Source organism: Tachypleus tridentatus, chromosome 11 (assembly GCF_004210375.1).
Source record: "Tachypleus tridentatus isolate NWPU-2018 chromosome 11, ASM421037v1, whole genome shotgun sequence".
Classification (NCBI taxonomy): Eukaryota; Metazoa; Arthropoda; class Merostomata; order Xiphosura; family Limulidae; genus Tachypleus; species Tachypleus tridentatus.
Window position 1 is genome coordinate 93,615,467 of NC_134835.1, and position 21,458 is coordinate 93,636,924.

Sequence of the window (21,458 nt, forward strand, 5' to 3'; positions counted from 1 at the left end):
CTAAAATGGACTAAATTTACCAACTACATTTCCTAATGTACAAAATAATTATGTTAAGATTAAAATATTTCTTGAACTGTAAAATTCAATGACAATTTCTCAATCTTTTCTTGTGCAAACATACTAAAAATGTTAGTAAGCAGTAGTTTATTGATGAAGTTCACTATAAATACATTGAATTATGGCTTTTTTTTAAAGGATCTAAAATACACATGAACTTTTCTGACACATGCTCATTAAGTCTGTTACTTTCATTAAATTTGGATATCACTGTCTGATATCAAGAAATAAATCCAACCATACAAAAAACGTAAAATTGCATAACTGATACAAAATTCAATATACTTCATAAAACAAACAGATACTGACATATTGCAAACACATATTTACAGATAATTAATACTGGGTTCAAAAAGACTTGTACATGTAATATATTCAACTTTGAGAGTTGTTTAAGTAGCAAAGATTGGTCACAATGCTCTTGATGTATAAAAAAGCATGGCATTCTAATACAAAAACTGTATTAATTAATTAATCTTGAGAAAAACTTGTTCAAAATTAACTTTGTTTTTATGGGGAAAAAACAGAATATGGTACAACAAATATCCTAGACTTATTGATTTCAAAAGATAAAATACAAATTTGTTGTTTTACTCAGTTTTTTTTCTTTGTTCATAAGGTAATTACACAGTGACACAAAAACTGTTTATAAAGCAAACAGAATTTACCTTTTACACACATACTGTGAGAAAATATTAAAAATTGTATATTGTCAAGGTTTCAACCAAAACAACATATAAAGGTAGTATGGCAACTGTACCTCAAATTTCAACAAATTTATGCACATTTTAAATATTATTTGAGTCTACCAAACTCCAGGTCACTGGTTTTGTGTGTAATTAATACAGTCAAGAACACAATATTATTATTTTGTGAGATTTACTGGCAAAATGACTGTTATTTATTAAAATCTCTAATTTCTACAATATCAGTTTTAATTAATGTAAACAAAAGTTGACAGCTTATCAAAGTTATCACTGTTATTTAAGTATGTAGTTAATACATTATATTTAATTTACTCCTGTGAATAAAATTTATGGGGTTCTATCTCTAAGAAACTCAACTTCATTTGCAGTAACCAGAGATAAATCAAGTGATAAAAACAACCGTTGCACTAAAATGTTTTTCTGAAAGCATTTTGATGTCAACCTGTTACTAAGAACACTTTCAAATAATTTTTAGAATGGTTCTTCACCTAGATTTACTGAAGCATCTCTAAAATACTTTTCTCATGCTAGTTTAGTTAAAGTGTTTCATGCCACTAACTGGTTAAAGCAAAAATTAACACACATACATCAAGGTTACTGTTTGATGTCAGTTTCCATGAATATCAGACTAAATGCTCATACATATGTATAAATATGTAAACACATGCAAACAATACCTCATTACAGTAGAACCAGTCATTGATACATAATACTAGCCACACTTTTATTGATTCTTTTACTGCAGTTAATAGAAAAAAAATCAATATTCAACCAATTTTATGGATTTTCTACCAAACAACTTTAATTTTGAACTCTTTACTACCTTCATCCAGTTTAGTAACTACAACACTCAATTTAGATATTATGGTTTTTTTGGCTGTATCCATATCATTATTTTCCTTGATACTAATATCAGAGGGTTCTTTTCCTCCTGTATTCATGTCAACTTGAACAGAACTATTCAGTTCAACTTCATCATGGTCACAAGAGCTAAAATGTTCTGTTAGCTTTTTTTCTGTTCTAAAAGCATCCACACCAGCAGCAGTAATATTTTCCAGCTCTTTTTCAGTGCTATCAGAAGGGTTTCCAGATCTGCAGTCAAAACTTCCTGTTCTTTATTATCTGCACATATGTCAGAATTCACTTCCAGCATGTCAGGACTATTTGTATTCATAACTGACACAGGTGTAACTTTCTTGATTTATTACTCTTATGAAGTTGAAGACCTTTTGCTTCAATTTCAGAATAATTAGGAAACATAACAGATGCTTTTTCTGTTTTAATCTTAACTTCATTTCCTTTTCTTTCACCTTTATTAGCAGGAGGATTCTTCTACTCTACCAGTTGAAGACTTCTCTGAGTCTTTAGAAGTGCTTTCTTTACTTTCAGTATCCATGCTTGCAGTTTTTAACAAAGTGCTCTAACTACATCTGATCTTCTTCTCTTTTCCTGATATAGAAGGCAGTTTCCAAACAAGGCCAAGCACATTAAGCATGTGCAGAGGCTGTTCATTGGAGCTCTCTATAAAGAACTTGTCAATTATAGCTATATATTGACTTATACAGTTTAGTATATAGTAAAACCTGAAACCTATACTCACAACTCCACACTATCAAACAAATGATAATTTACTGTAGTTAAGTTCCAGTCTGTTATTGTGTTTAATATAAGCTCAGTTGTACTTTAACAATACTCATAACATCAAAAACAAAACACACCAATTTTTGATAGTGGTTAATAAGATATCACTTACATCACATTTCAATTCTCATATCTGGCAAATCATCTTACTGTTCATGGATTTCTTAAAACTCTTTACTCTTATCAGTTAATTTATGAAAAAGAATATTATTTAAGTCATTAGAAAGAATGCCACACTATATTTTTATGATATAACCCTTAGTTTCTTCTCATCTATTGGTATGTTATGCTGTTACTAAAAGCAAATTAAAAATTAATTTATAAAAACTAACCTGGAGAAGACACATTATCTATTGGTTCAGTGTTTACATCATTTTCTGAACTTGTACTCCTCCATGTTTGAATTCTTGCAAAACTTTCATTAATAGATTCCTCTTCATTTGCATCTAATACTATCAGTGGTGGGAAGAAAGCTGACTGTGGCTGAAGTCGATTACTGTCTGGTTCCTGTTTGATAGTGGCTGCTAATGCTTTGGCCATGCTCGGATAGCAGGATCTTTTTCCACAAACAACTAAATGTTGAGCTAAAAATAAAACAATGCCATTATATCACATTCTTTTTGACAGGTAACTTTAATTTTAATAATACAACTTTAATATACATAAGACTTTTTAACTACACCTGATTTTCAAAACATATCGAAATTAAGTCTTTTATTTTATCAGTAAAATTATACATTACATACAGTCAGTATCAATACTTTCCAGACTTAAACAGTCACTTACTCTGTAATTTATTACCATGTTCATAACTCTAATTAGCTAACAGATTTCAGTGTATTAATCTAAAAAAAGTAAACCTAAACTATCTGAATTTAGGCTTAGAGATATAATTGCTATGATATCCTTAAGTACTACCATGCTTTCCATATTACTAGGTATCAAACTGGCCAAACAGTCTTTTTACTTTTCCTACATACATAACCAAAATATGAGCAAGGTTACTTGCAACCCAGATTTCCAATTGGATATATGGGTTTACTATCTAATCCCACATATCCAATTAGTTATCACATTATACATTCAAAAGCCAAACACTGAATTACACAATTTTTCAACAAACTACCAGCTATTCAAAAAATACTTAATTTTTACTCCTAATGTCTGGCACTAATTGAGAGAAACAGATAAACTCAGAAAACAAAAAGTATAATACCATAACTAAAGTTTATTTCTTTTTTATACCTATATCATTTCCATTTATAGTGTTGTATCCACAAATACAGAACATTGGTCCTTGACAATAGATTGGCTTTAAGTTAATCAATGAAGATTTCTTCTTGTTTGATATGGAATTGTGAACAACCATATGATTTACAAATGCTTTGCTACAATTTGTGGCATATCCACACTGGCTATAACTCGTACACTTCCTATGAAAAAAAAAAAAGGTTTGGAGTACTATCATATAAACATTTATATCGATAATGTTTATAGTTTGCTTATTTGTACGACAAAAAAAGGAGCTTTCACTTTAATATACACTATTTTTGTTAAATTAGAAGAGAACTGTCCATTAAAAAAAACTTATAAAAATATTTGTTTTTTGTTGTTTTTTTTACAAGGAAAGCAAGTTTTAATAGATTACTAGATTATTTAATGCACTGAAACATAAAACAAAAATTTAAAAACTTTTTTTAATTCTGAAAATGTACAATACATTCATTTAACACATTTTGAAAACATATAATGAAACTCAGATAACACCTTATTGTCACTGCACGAGAACATTTCAATGTTTAAGAAGTTAAACATTCAGCAGATGTTACCATTAAATCAAAAAAGACAATGTTAAGTGCTGAAACTTACACAGAAACATTTAGCAGTTGTTGTCATTAAAGGTAAAGACATTGTTAACTATTGAAACATACAAAACAATATCCAGCATCTGTTGTAATTCACTGTATGGACAATCAATGTTTACTGTTAAAAAGTACTGAAATATACACAACAGTATTCAGCATCTGTTGTAATTCACTGTAAGAGCAATGTTTACTATTAAAAAGTACTGAAATATACACAACAGTATTCAGCATCTGTTGTAGTTCACTGTATGGACAATGTTTACTATCAAAAAGTGCTGAAGTATACACAGCAATATTCAGCATCTGTTGTAGTTCACTGTATGGACAATGTTTACTATCAAAAAGTGCTGAAGTATACACAGCAATATTCAGCATCTGTTGTAATTCACTGTATGGACAATGTTTACTATTAAAAAGTGCTGAAGTATACACAGCAATATTTAGCATCTGTTGTAATTCATTTTGAGGATAACATTCACAATAAAAAACTGATGAAATATATACAGCATTATACTCTAAGATTTATTAACTTTCATAAAGTACACTAACAACTAAATACACAAGTCAATACATAAAAATGAAATCATTAAGCAGACACTAAAATAAGATTCATACCTGAAGTGTTCATCATCAATAGTACCCTTGCACTCTATGCAGTGCAAATAAGATGTGTCATCCACAAGAACAATGTCCACGTACTTGTCTTCTGATGTTTTGAACATAACAGGTGAACTAACTTCTTTTGTTATAGGGGATGTTTTACCTTTACTCATCTTCACTGTTTTTACATGTGGATCTCTCACCACTACATCTTTTTCACTTTTCTCGCACTTCATTCGGATTTCACCTGCAATACACCAACTCATCCATTCAGTATGAACCATTTTACTTTAATAAAATGTTTTTATAAAAACATGTAAATCTCCACGATCCCAAATGCTTCTAAACATAATTTTATGTTGCAATCAATATTGATTGAAAATTTTAGCAGTGGTAGTGCTCTTATTGTACAACTTTTCTCTTATTTTTTATTTTTTTGCAAAGTTATCATTAACAAGAATATCTGATATGCATAATTACCACACTGACAACACAATTTACAGATATTTACCAGTTCCATGTGAAGATATACCTATCTATGTGCTTAAAAAACAGGAAAAGTTAGAAAAAAAGAAATTGAACTAAAAAACAATTTTCTATATTTAACTGTAGGTCATCATATTACATTAAAACTAGTATCCTAGAAACTCAGTATCGATCAAATTATTTCAATACTCCCCTTTTTTTAACAACTAAAACAACAGTTGTGAGGCAACTGGACTAATTTTGTAACTTTTGATAACAAAGTAGGGTTTAAATATGATAAAGAAATTCAGAAAAGTTGGAATAAAATATAGAGATCTGGAGGGCTTAATCTTTTATTACTATTTATTTCTAGGGGTACAGTTGATGTAGTAACTTTCTATTGCCATGAAGTTAAGTATTCTCACCATTCTGTGCATGGCTGTGCACATCTGATAATTTCATGAACATAATCTATCTGTAGGTAGACATGCATTTCTTAAGCCATTTGACATTTTTTATTCTACTTTTTTACAGCTTGTTTTCTCTGCAACTAGTATCCCATCACTATCACATCCATATCTGCTACATTTGTAGCACGTAAAACATTTTCTCACTTTAAACTTGCAAGTAAGATTTCAATGTGATGCTGCTCATATGCTTGAATTATGTAGAATCTTGTAAGAAAATCTATTGATTGTTCTCACAATTCCCAATTCTAACTCTGTAAGAATCTTTACAGATATTATAGTACAATAAAATTTAATCAAAAAATTCTCTATATGTCAAAAAATAAGTCATTATTTCTCCTCCAGTTCTCTCCAGTTTTTTTTGGTTGACAAAAACCATTAGATTCCTTATATATTGCATATGATATAAAACTCACAAGTTAATGTAATAACAAATGTGCTTCCCAGACCATGAATACCATATACAGTCTGGTTGACTCAGAAATTCAAAGTAAAATATAAACAATAATAAATATTAACTCTTTTCATCACAGACTCAGTCCTTGGAACCAACATCATAATCATTTTGTGCTTGTTACAGTTTTCATGCTATAACTTTTAAGTTAGTAAGTACATGTTCATGAAACCGTGCAGATTATCAGTAAACATTACAATGCTTTCATACATAAAAAATATCAGAACTTTTATAGTCTTAAGGTTTGTTAAACAATGTTTTTCTCATACCTTTTTTCATTTTGTATGTTAGATATAGGTAAAATACCAGGTAATTCTCATTTTAAGATTAAAAATACTTTTATGAATCAGAACATTTTCCAGTTTCAGAATCAAAGTCCTTATTATGTCCAGATAGTTATCAAATATTTCTTAAGGAAAATATTATATTATATTTGTTGTTTCCACAAATGAATCTCTGTACGAGTTCAGTTGATTCAACATATCTCATAACCACCATAAAGAAATAATTATACCTTACATCATTTTCAATCTAGAATGTCTAAAATTACAAAACAAAAACATAAATGTTTAGACTGAATAGGTTAAATCTCATAATACTATATATTTACTATTTTTATCATATTGACCCCTCAGCCATTCCTTGCTATCAATACAGAAGATACATTGACACAGCACATGTGTACTCATGTTACTGTAGTAAATAATATAAAATTGTGTTGGCTGTGTTTCAGTAGTCTAGTCTCTTGTAAGATACAGTCATATTTTAATTATTATACATAATGTATATAGATTATTACTATTTAGAAACAAGTTATTTATCTTATTTTTCTTAAAACCTTAATATAAGGACAGTAAATATAGAAGTAAAGCAATCATCTCTTCTAGTGATGACCTTTGTATCTGTTCACTGCTAATCATAGGTTGCTATACCTTTTAAAATTTCATATATGGAGGATGTGAAACAAATTCTTTTTTAGTTTTACATACACATTTGAGTAAACAAAAAAATCATAAAATACCATATCAATACCATTGATTTACATTACAATCTATCAAGTTTAGTAACTAAGCCATATTTGTGTTTTTAAAAAAAGTGAAATTTCCAATAGGCTAAAGACTCAACTTACCACCATAAAGGTTTGTCTCAAAATAAAGAGAGGACACCATTATATTTTAAAATGGTTAAGAAAGCCACTAGGGGGACATTGAGTTTTTGATTGGTTATTAAAATGTCATACATAGAAGTAACTGCATATAAGGACTGTTTCCAAAAATGGATATGAGTGGTGCAACTGTGTTTGATTCAGTACATGAAATAGAAAAGATAAGAGGTTTATATTTTATATTCCAGTTTTTAAGTATTAGTACTTTGATTTCTAAATTGTAACAAAACTACTGACTTTATATTTTTACATCAAACACTTCTAATTAGAACCAGTTTTGCATTCAACGGACCTTTGACCAGTGACCCATCTGGAAAGAGTTAATTAACATTTATATACCATTCAACATCTTTAACAACACTTTTAATTAAACATGCACAAGATAATTTATGATATAAATGAGTTAAACCACTAAACATAACATTATTGCTACTAACAAATAATTAATACTAAATATTCTCTACTGCAAGGTGCATCAGATATAACCAGTGTTAAGTGTTTGGTTACATTTTAAGTCATGCCTCAGTAATTGTGTAAACAAAGAAGAAGAAATTGAAAAAAACACTAAAGCACTGTTAAGGTGCATTAAATCACACTATGGATATCAACATTATACATGTTGACAAAATATGTATTATGTTTTAGAAAATAATAATCCAACAGCAAAAACATCTGAAACTAATCATGTGCTTCAGCCATACTAACATGACCCACAGCTCAGTGTGTTTTGACATTATTACAATTAACAAAAACCAAGCAGCATGCTGGACACTTGCGAGATTGAGACTTTAGCTGATGTTTCTGAAGATGAAGGAAGAATTTCTGGGTCATTCCAGTTTTTCTAGACAGGAGATATACGAGCACTGAACACCTTCAAGCAGTAGTAACAAAGTAATCTGTCAGAGCCATTGTGAACCTGGCAAATATTATAATAAAAACAAAAATCAATAAGCTAGCTTCAACGAAATATCTGTGAAAAAATTAAAATAGATATAATTAAAGTTCTATATATGTGAGCCATTATCTTACAAAGAACCATTAGTGCAAATTTCAGATTAGTAATCTGTGAAGACGTTCAAATTACTGTTTAAGAGTCACTGCCTTGAATAGAACCTGCTACTGTCAGTATATACGAATCACTTTCTTGTGTGGCCTACTTAGTGTTAAGAAGATGCATTTACTGTGATATGCAATAGTAATAAACTTATAAACCAAAACCAACTTAATTTTAATATCATCATTAACCATCTCAAACACTACAGTATTAGCAACAAGAAATTTACTCAAAAGTTAAAAACACTAAAGATTTCTTTATTTCTTTATTATAATTTTTTACAAGCCTTTTCACCAATGGTTTTGTTTATGACAACTTGAACATTGAAAAAGTCTAAAGCTTTGTTCTTGAAAATAAATTTTCAAGAGATCAAATAAATCTTGTGAACAGATGGCACGACAAAATCTAGAAGATTAAAATAAGATAATGTGTGCTACTTTCATTTCAACTAATAAACTTTGTTTTTGTTATACTTGTAACTTTTTTGTCAGCTTCACAAACATTAAATCTATATACCTTATTGAAACTGAAAATCTCAAACATAACTTCATTCAAAAAATTTAATTTTAGTCTTCCTGATGAACAGAAAAGACATATCTTCAACAGAAGTGTGTACCACAAACCGAGTAATACTGACTAATTTGAAAACCAACATTTCAAATCTTACAAACTGCTTGCAGTTAAATCATTTTTAACATCTTCCGAACATGAGCTCAAAATGTTTCTCAACTGAATGTTTCAAATCACTTTCACTTCTTAAGATTTAAGACTATCACAGCAGACTTACATGAACATTAAACAGAATGCATTAATCTTTCAAAGATCCAGTAATAGGGCAAAAATCTTAAAGACTAAATTTATTTAAAATATAAAAACAGCATGAGTTGTTTCAGAAATGAAAGTCGATATTTTCTCATATTGAAAATGTATATCTGACATATAATTACCTCCTCTTGCATAATAACTTTCAATTTGTGTTGCCTTCCATGTTTGCAACTTTTATTCACAACTAGCCTTTAGGTTTCCATCTAACATCACGTGTTTGCACATGATATAGCTGCACTGTGTCATCCAAACAAGCATGTAACTACCCTCTACCAATAAAAGATGTCCTTTTAGAGCAGATCATTCTTTCTATACTGCAGAGCAAAATCAAGACTTACCACTATATACTGTAGAGCACACTCATGATTCCAAAATTAGAAGAAAAAAATAAATAAAAGATGCACCAGAAGTGAGAAGGATATGTGAGAACTGTGGGAGAGGTAAATATCTATTGGAAATATACTTTCAGTGTTGAAAAATGTTAACTCCTCATACAGTACCTTATCAACTCTCACATAATAGCAAAAATCCAATACTGTAAAGTTAGAGGAACCAATGAAAAAGTTTCCAAGGTGAGCACCCATGGAGTGAGACTCTAATATATGTAAACATATAGTATCACATTTATTACAGAGTCCACCCCACCTGTACCAGGTATATGTTTTACCCACTCTAGGGATAACTTGATATATAACCTAGTAGAAAAAACACCAGCCCACTCAGCAGTATGATGTGTCACTTAATGAATTCTGTTATCATGAGCCAACCATTTCTACTATATTAATTGTATCACCTTAACACTGATTGTACAAATACCTCTTTATGTTCTTTCCACAACTGCCAGAAATTATGGTAGCCAAGACAGAAATTGAATCAGGTGGTCCATGGTGGAGCGTTGTCATTGGAACCCACACTGGGTGGGCAAGAGGAGGTTGTTTGATTTGAGGAACCAAACAAGATGAGTATTAACGATCCTCTCTAAGGTCTTACAGAGACAGCTCATCAAAGCAATTGAATGGTAGTTGGAAGGAATCTTGAGTTCCTTCCCAGGCTCAGAGAAAGGTAGGACAATAGCCTGACACTAGGCATCAGGAAAAACATTCTCTTGACAGATCTGGTTAAAAACAATCAGAAGAATAGGAAGAGAAGCAGGAGACCAATATACTGCCAGACCGATGAAGGACCAGTTTGAGTTCCACCAGTGTAAAGGGATGATTATAGTCATAGAGACAATCAGCTTGAAAGGAAAGAGGTGATTCCTCTGCCCAAGTCTTGATGGCTAAGAAGGTGGAGGAAGAAGCAGATGTGCTAGATACCCAGCAAAAGCTTTCACCTAGAGTATCAGTGATGCTTTGGGTATCAGCAACTTCCCGGTGATCAGAGCACAAGATCGAGAAGGGAAAAGAATTATATTGCCCACTGACCTTTCGAATCTTGTCCCATATGAAAACTGGTGGTAGAAGATATGCCGGTTGTGAATTTAATCCAAAATTCCTTCTGGCTTTGACATCTTACCCACAAGCATGTGAACAGGCCCACTGGAAAGCGATGTGGTTTGAGAGTGTGAGATATCTACAGAAAGTATCCTAGGCCCACTTTTGAGCCTTCTGTGTCATGTGGCAGGCAGGATTCCATCATGAACTAGGATACAGTGGAAACGTGTTGAGGTTTTAGGAATACATTGAGCAGCTGTTTGTATAATACAGTCAGTTAATGCTGCCACACAGTCGTTTATTAATGGCTTACAGACGATGGCAGGATCAAGTTCTGCGAGAGCAGTGAAAGAGGGCCAGTTTGCCTGATCTAACTTCTACCGGAGCACACAGGTCGAGTAGCATCAACCATGGCCAGTCTCTCTCAAGATTATAGGAAAATGATCACTACCTCATGGGACAATGGGTGAAAAATGAGAGAATAATGGGAGCAAATTGAGAGACCAATAGCAGTAAAGGACTGACTAGGTGCACAGAAATAAGTAGAAGAACCAGTATTGAAAATAGAAAGGTTGTGATCAGAGAGCATACTCTGCTAAACGATCCCTCCTATCAATATCAGCACTTCCCCAGAGGGGATGATGTCCATTAAAGTCCCCCAGGATAAAAAAGGGACATGACAACTATTCAATGAGAGCATCAAGGTCTGATTGATCATATGTCAATCCAGGCAACACGTAGAGAGAACAAATAGTGATGATATGACCCAAGGAAACACGGATGGCTACAGCCTCCAAGGGTGTGTCAAGTGGCAAAGACAGGGTAAGCATATGCTGATCAACGAACAGTGCCACCCCTCCATGCAACTCGTCCATCACACAGCCTGTCATTTCTGTACAAAGAAAACTGCCAAAAGGTTTCAGAAATGTTTCCTGTAAGACAAACAGGATGGTAGGAAGCAATCTGTTTTGATGTCATCCAGATTAGAACGTAAACCCTGACAGTTCTATTGTATCAGGGTGAACATTTTTATTTATGTGTAGGCAAATTGGGTGGAGAGCCTTTCTGTTTATAACCACATCAACTGACCTCCATGGATCCTGCCCTGGGTCAACTGGGTCGATCTTTGCTGTTGGAAGGGGATTCCAGTGACTAAGGACATGAACGAATGATTGTTTTGCATCTTGGGGTGGGAGAAGATGTATCCAAGGAAATGCCTGTATTTGGAACCAAAGGATGTGGATCTTGGGGTTTGTTGGAATGTATATAAGGCACAGAGATAAGTGTTAAAGTTGATTCATCAACTTTTTTAACCATGGAGGTCAAGAAACTTTTCATTTGTTTGGAGAATGATTCTTTTGGAGGCACAGAAAGATCTGTCTGCACTCCCACTGTAGTTGTGGAATGAAGTGCAGCAGCATACATCCGAGATGAGGTGGTGGACAGCAATTTTCGAGCCTCAGGATAAGTAATGTTATGAATCGTTTTTAAACGCTGCATATCTTTTTCTTCCAACCATTTAGGGCAAGAACGAAAGTATGATGGGTGAGAGCCATTGCAATTGATGCAGTGATGGTCTGTTTCACACTTGTAGGCATCATGGCCCTAGCCACAGCAATGAGCACACGTTAAGGAACCACAACATGATGTCTTTGAGTGACTGAACCACTGACACTGGAAACATCTGAGAGGGTTTGGAATGTATGGCTGTACTCTGCAAAAAAGATAACTTGCCTTAATGTTGGCAGGTGGACGTGGTGGCATAAATGTGAGAATGTGGACATTGGTATATCTTTGCGAGTAGATATACGCCTCACTGCAGAAACTCCTTGGGTGAAGAAACCAGCGAGAATCTCTAACACGGGGATGTTCTCCAAATGCCTTTCTACAATGACTCCTCATGATGAATTAAAAGTAGCATGAGATGTAACCTTAATTGGTCTTTAAATGCAAGAGAAGTTCACTGTGTTGAGATGTGGATGTTTCCATCAATATGCCACCAGATTGAAGCTTCTTTACTGACTTTGGAGAGCCAGTAAGTCCCTCTAGTCCCTTCTGAATGAAAAAGGGAGATATTTGCCCTAAAGGTTTGGCTGAAAGTGAATGCAATATAAGAAAATGAGGTACAACAGGTGGTACAGCTAGTGAGGTTTGCTGCTCAGGATCTTCAAAAACTGGTCGTTTACCTATAGACTGTTTTTTCACTATTTTATTAAGATTTGTAATTGGAGTATCCATAATAAACAAAGGGAAATTTCAGTGCTCACTTACTCCACCCACCATGGAGCCCTATGAGGAGATGCACTACAATGTCAAACAAGGACACTGCAGCAACACCAGGGTTTCATGAGTACTATACTCAAACACCAGCATCAGATACAATGTCCACATCACCTGTTGAGAACATCCAACACTGGTACTTGGTTGACCCTAGCCTGAGTGGACCAGCCGACTGACCCAAGGGGGGTCACCCCAAGGTTGCCTGTCTACAGGAATTTAAGGCCAAAGTGGTGTGTTAGAGTTGGACCCCTCAACTCTAGGATCCTCTTCTCCCCTTCACAGGTTGCCATGCATGGCAATCACATGGGTAGATGTTTGAATCCCAGAGGAGGTAAACTGAAAGAACAGAACCTTCCCGTGGAGGTCCCCTCGCCACGTACAGGAATCCACACTGAGGGGATTTAGAATGATAACAGGAGAAAGTTGATATCTAGAAGAAAAAGAGATGGCCAAATGATGAAGAAAATGTGGGACAAAAGTAAATGGGGTAGATTGCATAGCAGTTTGTACAAACTCTTCCAATGGGTGACAGAATTGAAATACCAGAGATAGAGAAAGGGGCATGCTTGGTAAAGAGATCTAAAAAAAGTTGAAATGAATCTACATCTAATGGAGCACAGGCTAAATGGATGAGGTGATTTAACCATCCCATGAAAGTAGTAGATGAAATATTGTGGGGACAATGAAATATTTCAGAGAATTATCATATGGAAGCATGAAAAGGGGTAGAACAGGCTAAAGAACATTGAACATTGCAAATTGACAGAGAAAAGTATTTGGAACAGAATGAGAATGATACTGAGAAATGGAAGACAAAAAAATTCAGGAAGTAGCAATTGCATACACATCATATCTCCTACAGCCATAGTCAAAAAGTAAAAAGAAGGACCTAAGCAAAAGGTGGTACAAGGAACAAGAGACTAAAGAGTCAAAGAGAGGGAGGGTGTAGGGTAGTATGCAGGTCCAAATCAGGAAAGACTGTGAAAATATGAAGACAAAGGTAGTAAAGCTAACAAAAAACATAAAAAAGATAGAAGAGGAGAATACAGGCTAATAATAACAAACATTTTTTTTAATTAGGTATATTACCTGGTAACCAGCCATGATGCAAAGATAAATAAGAAATATGAATGCTTCTAATGGGTAGACAAGGAGAGAAGAAAGATGAACTGAACAAGATAGAACGAAAGCTACATATAAAGAGAATTTGGAACACCTCACGTAAGGAATCAGACCAAACCTGTACATAAAGTTGGAGTGATGGCACTGCTAGATAGAAGAGGGAAAAAATAGACAGAAGAAAGCACAATAGATGAAACCATGGCTGAACTAGGCAGTAAGAAATTATTAGGAGGATGCAAGATGGAGTGTCCAAAATGAGGGAGAAGACAAGTAAAAGGGTATGCATGGAAATAAAAAAAGTTAGGTCTGTCCTAACAGAATGCATCTCCAGCTGATGGATGAGAAACACAAAAGTAGAAAAGGTGAAGTAAGGTGATGTGAAGAGTAGCAAAAACATCAAGAAGAACATATCCAGATTAGAGAACAGCAACATGAACATTTGAAAAACAAGGGACCCATACATAAGGTAGCATCTTGGCAGCACTGAAGAAATGATCCACAACAAGATTCAGAGCACCCTGAATAGATCAAGCTATTAAAAGTACTTGTATAAAATAAGCCTATAAAAGGAGGTTAACAGTGTAGAAATGAAGAGAAAAGAGTCCCCCCAATGATTGCTGATGGAGATAACTGCAGAGTTTAATGTATGTATCATCATGAGACATCTATGGACTATCCTAAAAAAAATCCAAAATTCAATGTACCACCAACAATTCTACGATATGGATTTGAGGGGATAATATTTCATGGTACCAATAATCCAATTTCATATGAGAGTCAAAGCATATCCCCCATCATGTCAAAGTGACACCTTAGAACATGAGACCTCAATGAGAGGAAAAGGAATACCCACAATGCTCACGGTAACAAACTCCTGCAAAGTACAACAAAGGTAATCAGATAACCACACGTCTTCATAGTATTCACCCATCCTCTGCTGTATGAGAATACTGGCTTCTTAGATCACATCACCAGGTCAAAGGTATAAAAAGTTTATTAGCTTCATTAGCTTTGACAGGAATATGACTGGAAAGGATTTAAACAGGACTGCTGCAATTGCAATTTCCTTGGTAATCATTCTCACTAACTTTCACTGCAGCTATGACATACACTTCTTTGTGGTTCCTCTTCTAAAGTTATATCCTATAGATCTACGATCTTGCTACACAAATATCCTTCCATGAAAAGGGTTAGTATGCAGCACATATTCAATCATAAATTTACTTGTGATGGCACTGCATTGTTCTATAGGTAAGAAATCACAAAGAACCATATAAATATGTATATATACAGGTACTAAATATATTGCCTGTATTACCACAGCTTGCACCTGCAACAGTATATCACTACATTTAACACACGCAAATTTTTCTTAGAAAGTTAAAGTACTATCAGCAAACACTCTGTAGTAGCCTACAGTCTCTCTTCCAACCACATTCACTAAAAATTCAATTTATTTTAAAGCAACTTGTAGCTGTGCACATTGAGAGAATTCATACTTCATCAACTTTCTACAAGTCATTCCTCTTCTCTCTCATCTGCCTCAACTTACCTTTTATAACCAATCAGAAACCTATGCTAGCAGTTAAAGATGCTTTCCTTAAACTAACACAAATAGATATGTTTGTTAACCTATCCTAAAACATCTTAATTATATAAAACTCAAAAGTTCACTTTCTGATATTTATCTGTGGAAATAGTACTCTTATTATATTCACATCCCAGTTGTATAATGAGAACTTTAATGGTTTTGTGTTTCAAGAATATCTCTGATTGATTTTTCCAATGTATTAAATGTGAAATATCAGAAATATAATGCAACAATAAGCATGCATTGATTTTTATACGTTTTACTTACAAAACACTACAATGATTACGTCAAAGTGTTTCCTGGTATTCCACCACTGACTAGCTTACCAAAACTTGCATTTTGTTCTTATTTGATGTCTACTTCAATTACTTTACTTTTTATGAACTAATAATTAATAACTTTTAATTTCTTCCTATACCCCTCAAAAAGATCTACAAGTTAATAAGATAAGGTCAGAAACCATTCCAACAACTATTTACCAATTTTGAAACTGGCATTATCATAACTCAGAACAAAATTCAAGTTTCTTGAAATATATTCTATTCTAAACCTTTGATTTTATTTAATTGCAACTTATTTTGTATGCTGCTTTAAATGTTCAATGCTTTGTTTTTTCCGTCATAAGCCATAAACCACCACTGAACTTTCCAGCTACAGTCCATTTACAAAAAAAAATATGATTTCAAAAAACAAAGCTATGACAGCCAAAATAATCCATTATTTGAGATTCTCACAGATGGATGGTAAATTAAATATTTTATAGATAACTTAGTATTTTTTTAATAAGAGTTCCCTAAAATTCCTGTTTTTTTCCAGTGGAATAGCTTTACCACAGAATATTAAACATATTACTATGCAGTAGAATTTTGCATAAATATTTTTAATATTAGTTTCAAAAGATAGTACTGTTTCATAATATGAACATTTTATTGATAATTTTTAAAACATTATGTTCAAATCTGATTAACAAGTCACTTGATTTCATTGTTGTATATATTTTCATGCAACTTATTTACACTAATTAAAATAATTAAGCTTCTATTGATGGAAATTCTGTCTGATTATCAAATTCACCTCAAAATTGATATCCAATTAGATATTTGTTCCACCCTCACTACATAGAAATGTTTTAGTTTTTTTCAGATTTTATTTGGAAACGTCTTCATGATCATAAAACACAGTTAAAAACTGATTAAGTGTTATAAATGAAAGCAGTGACACATGGATGTCAGGAGAGCAGTTCACCCCATATGACAGCCAGGAGAGGGGTGCCATTGAGAGAGTTGAAATACCAGTAAAAGTTTTCAAACCAAATGAAAAATTTGCTGAAGTAAGAAAAAACATTTTAAATGTTCAAACTATTACAACAGCTTAGTGTTAATTTCCATTATAAAATAAATTTTTATTTTTACTGGCAATACAAAATTTACAAACGAAAATTAAATATTTGATAAAAAAAATTACATCAAAAAAGCAAACTTCTGTTAACGTTTTTTGAGCATAGCTAGCTGACTGCAACTGACATTCCAAGTCTTGTTCACTTGACACTGTCACACCACATACACAAGGCAATGGATCAAATTCTGTCAATGTTCAATGTTATTCAGCCAAGCAACAAAAGAACTTCAGAAGTGTATTTTAAATCTAACTCAGACTTTCAATGAATTCTCTGATGAAAATAGCAGTGTGAAAGTTGAACAACTTCGGAGGCATTTGGAAGCTGCCCAAATCAGCATTAAAGAGGCAAAGAAATTATCAGAAATACAGTTTCTAGAGTTTATTGTGAAATGGGATTTTTGTGAATCTCTGCCAAGCTTGTCACTGTGTTTGAGATTCTGTTTGACTGTCTGTGTGAAGGATGCTTTTCCAAATTGAAATTGATAAAAAATGACTTTCGCTCAACCACGAGTCAGATAAGATTAACAAATCTGGCTTCACTTTCAGTTCAACATGAATATGCAAAGAATGTGAATTTTAATGAAATTATTGATCAACTTAGAGAAATTAAGGATTGAAAGCAGAGGTTGTGAATCCTATCTATTTACCTTTGAAGAATAGACTAAGCATTGAGATTTTATTTTCTGTGTTTTTTTGTATAAAATAAAATGCAGTATTAACTAGTCACTTAATTTTTAATGTCCTGCATTTTTCTTATTTCCAATTAGCTTATGCCAGAACTGTGCTGTTTAAAAATGTACTTGCAAACATGATATATTTTTCTGTGTATTTGAATTTTAAAATCATTTCCGGGGTGTACAAAAGGAAGAATCCACCCTGGGTATCAAATACTTTAGTTACAGCCCTGAATGAAAGTTACATTTATGCATGTGACTTGAAATAATATGATCACCAGATTTAAACCCCATCGAACATCTTTGGGACGAGTTGGACTGACGTCTGCGACGGCGACAACCTCAACCGCAGACTCTACCTCAGCTTGCAGCAGCTTTGCAGGCTGAGTGGACAGCCATTCCACAGGATGTGATTCATCATCTCATCGCTTCCATGGGCAGGAGATGCCAAGCAGTTATTGATGCTCATGGGGGCATACTTGTTATTGATGTTGAGTGACGTTAAACTTCACCTAGTGAGCGTGGACTTCGCTTTTGCAGACTTTGGATGTTCAGCAGTGAATGTGCAAAGTTTCACACATGTCATACAGAACTACCTGGAATAAAGTTGTTAACAATTTGTCTCATATTTTGCCTTTCTTTTTTTGAAGAGTATATTATAGAACAAAAATATTTACAGATTTAATCATCTTTTCTCCTAAATTTTAAATCATTCAAGATTACATGTATTTTTTAGTAGACAACTCCTGAAATTTAGCTTCTATTTCTATTCCTTGCAATGAAATATTCTCTAGCCAAAAGAAAGTAAAAAAGACTTCAGCATATCTTTCAAAAGTGGGAGGAAGAAAACAGAATTCATTATTACAAACCTGTTGAAAATGTTCTAGCACTTGCTGATGCATTGAAGACCTAAATCCACAAGCCAGCCTTACAAATATATGGCATTTCACACTCTACATGCAAAGCCTTCATGTGGGCAGTAAGAGCTGCTCTAGATGTGAAAGCCTGGTTACAAATTAGACATGTTAGAGTGTCAGTCTTCATGTGCACCTAAATGGCAGAAATGGTAATATTCAGTGTACAATGCTTAATGTATAACACTTTACTTGTCGTTTGTACAAAAAAATGAATATTTAGAACTATATATCAAAATTTAAAAAGGACATAAAAAAAAACAAGCACCACAGAAAAAATTAATCATTGTGACAGATTTAAATCAAAGCCAATAATTATCCTATTTCTACAAGATTCTTATAATAATAAAGAACTAACATTAAGGATACTTTCAAGTATGTATTTAAGTACATCTACAGGTACACATTTGAATTTCACATTAAATTTCCATTTAATTCTTTTTCCATACAATTAAGCAAGTTTATCCATTTCTGCTCTCCAATTACCAGATGTCTCACCTTGATTATTAAAGAGTTCTGTTAAATGATGTATATATTGATATTCTATTGGCTCACACAATATTTAAATGTATTGGACCATCACATGTATAGTTTTACCTACATAAATTTAATTTCCATAATTATTTTCTCATACTAATAATTAAATATATTAGGGCATTCAGAGGGTATAGCTTGCATTGTAACACAGCAAGAACCAGAGTACTTGCTTTCAAACTCACTAGCCTGAAAAATGAGACATGCAGCTAGGAAAACAGGAAAAAATCTGACTTAATAACCCTGAATTATTTTCTTTACAATAAAAAATAAATTTGAATATACCACTACTGATTTGTCATTGTGAAGTGACAATCAATTACTGAGAACATATATTTGCTAATCCACAAATATTGTTATTACAATCTTCAGTCAAGCAAAATAATAATAAAAATCACTGACTGATGAATAGTTATAAACAGTTTGGTAATGTTATAAAATATATTTACAGATTAAAAGATAGCATCATAACACTTAACAACAAATTCATACAGAAATATACCTGCCATAAACCTAATAATTAACTTATTCTGATTTTTAAAATAATACAAATTTATATTTCATACCCAACTACAGCAGTCAATATATAAACTAATAAAACTGAATCAAACTATTAAAAAACAATAATTATAAATCAATAAGAGCACCTGTGGTATTTAAAAGTTATTTTCAATTTTCATTCACATGCAAACCTCAAAACATGAAAGCACAATGTCACAAAGCCATAGGTAAACCTAATTTTCTAATTAAATATACCAAGTGAAATGTTAATACTTAATATTGCCTACATTAATATCAACCCATAATAATACAATAGTTTAAAAACACAAAAGAACACCATTTACTTTTGTGACAGATATTTATTTTTAACTTATCAATGCAAATAAAATTTGTAAATTAAACTTTTCATGAGCAAATGCACTTACTAAACTTGCTCTTAAAGCATTTTAGAAATGTTGTGATCTTTGACTGAAGTTTAAAAACACTTAACGGTCATGGAAAATACATCACATAAACCACTTTTCTGTAATGTCAAGTAAGAAAATATAAGAACCTTGAACTTAGAACTTCAAGTATATATTTTAGTTATATGCCTCAAACCAAACATGAGTTTACTTATAACACCACCAGGTGCACAAAATTACTGTACTGTAGTTGTTGTTGTTAGATTTTAAACATTTCCTTAAATTAAACTTTCTTGCATAAGAAATATTTAAGACATATTTTTCAACAGTTATCATTTAAACAATTTATTTACATTTGTACTGACTGAACTGGAGTTTCAGAATCATTTAATGATATAAAATTCAATTGGATCAAGTCCTTTGTATCTTGAAATTTTGTTTTTCTATTCAAAGTAATAATCTGTATTCAGACTGAGTTGTGAACTACAAATATTTAGCTTCCATTCACCTGTTACTCTTGTGTGACACTATACCTCAACTAAAGTAACATAGTTCATATTTCACCGTATCAACGTGACACTGCATACTGAAGGGTGTCTCGAAGTCTCTGAAGCAGTACTTGCACTGTGTGAGGTCGCTCAAGTCTGGATTTTTCTCTCGTGTGTTCTCAAAGTGACAGTTTATGTGCTTCACTAATTTAATATTGTTCTATATTAGCTTCTTGCAAAAATTACACTGAAAGAAAAGATTTTAAAAATTTATAGACGATTATCACTTTAAATAGAATGAATTTCAAAAACATTTTATACCCAACCAACAACCTCAGTTGTACACAGAAAAATTTACAAGATTCCTTCCAACTACCATTCAATTGCTTTGACGAGCTGTCTCTGTAAGACCTTAGAGAGGATGGTTAATATTCATCTTGTTTGGTTCCTCGAATCAAACAACCTCCTCTTACCCGCCCAGTGTGGGTTCCAATGACAGCGCTCCACCATGGACCACCTGATTCAACTTGAAACATCAATCAAAGAAGCCTTTCTCAAATGACAACATATTATATCAATATTCTTTGACATTGAGATGGCTTATGATACAACATGGAAGTATGGCATTTTGCAAGACCTCCATATATATATGGGTTACCTGGCCATTTGCCCATTTTTATTAAAAAAATTTAATAGACAGGAGATTCGAAGTTTGCGTGAGTTTGACACTTTCCTGTTCTTTGCTACGGAACTTGGAGTCCCTCAGAACTGTGTTCTGAGTGTCACACTTGTTCATTAATTGCATTAATTTTTATA

General features: G+C 32.7%; 1 protein-coding gene across 11 annotated transcripts; it reads right to left on the reverse strand.

The window, feature by feature from the left end:
- Positions 1 to 105: 105 nt before the first annotated feature.
- On the reverse strand, positions 106 to 20,810 carry LOC143232788 (uncharacterized). 11 transcript variants are annotated; one of them, XM_076468641.1, is made up of 8 exons: positions 20,176 to 20,359; positions 18,671 to 18,851; positions 18,161 to 18,397; positions 8,201 to 8,340; positions 4,889 to 5,120; positions 3,654 to 3,841; positions 2,741 to 2,992; positions 106 to 2,288 (listed from the first exon to the last, which is right to left on the reverse strand). In XM_076468641.1, exons 4-8 carry the CDS (start codon positions 8,253 to 8,255, stop codon positions 2,188 to 2,190), a joined length of 828 nt encoding a protein of 275 aa, XP_076324756.1. In that variant the 5' UTR covers positions 8,256 to 8,340; positions 18,161 to 18,397; positions 18,671 to 18,851; positions 20,176 to 20,359; the 3' UTR covers positions 106 to 2,187. The 11 variants fall into 11 exon arrangements, with proteins under 11 accessions (XP_076324756.1, XP_076324755.1, XP_076324762.1 ...); XM_076468640.1 differs by having other exon boundaries at positions 18,080 to 18,397; XM_076468647.1 differs by having other exon boundaries at positions 8,130 to 8,340; positions 18,080 to 18,397.
- Between the last annotated feature and the right edge of the window lie 648 nt (positions 20,811 to 21,458).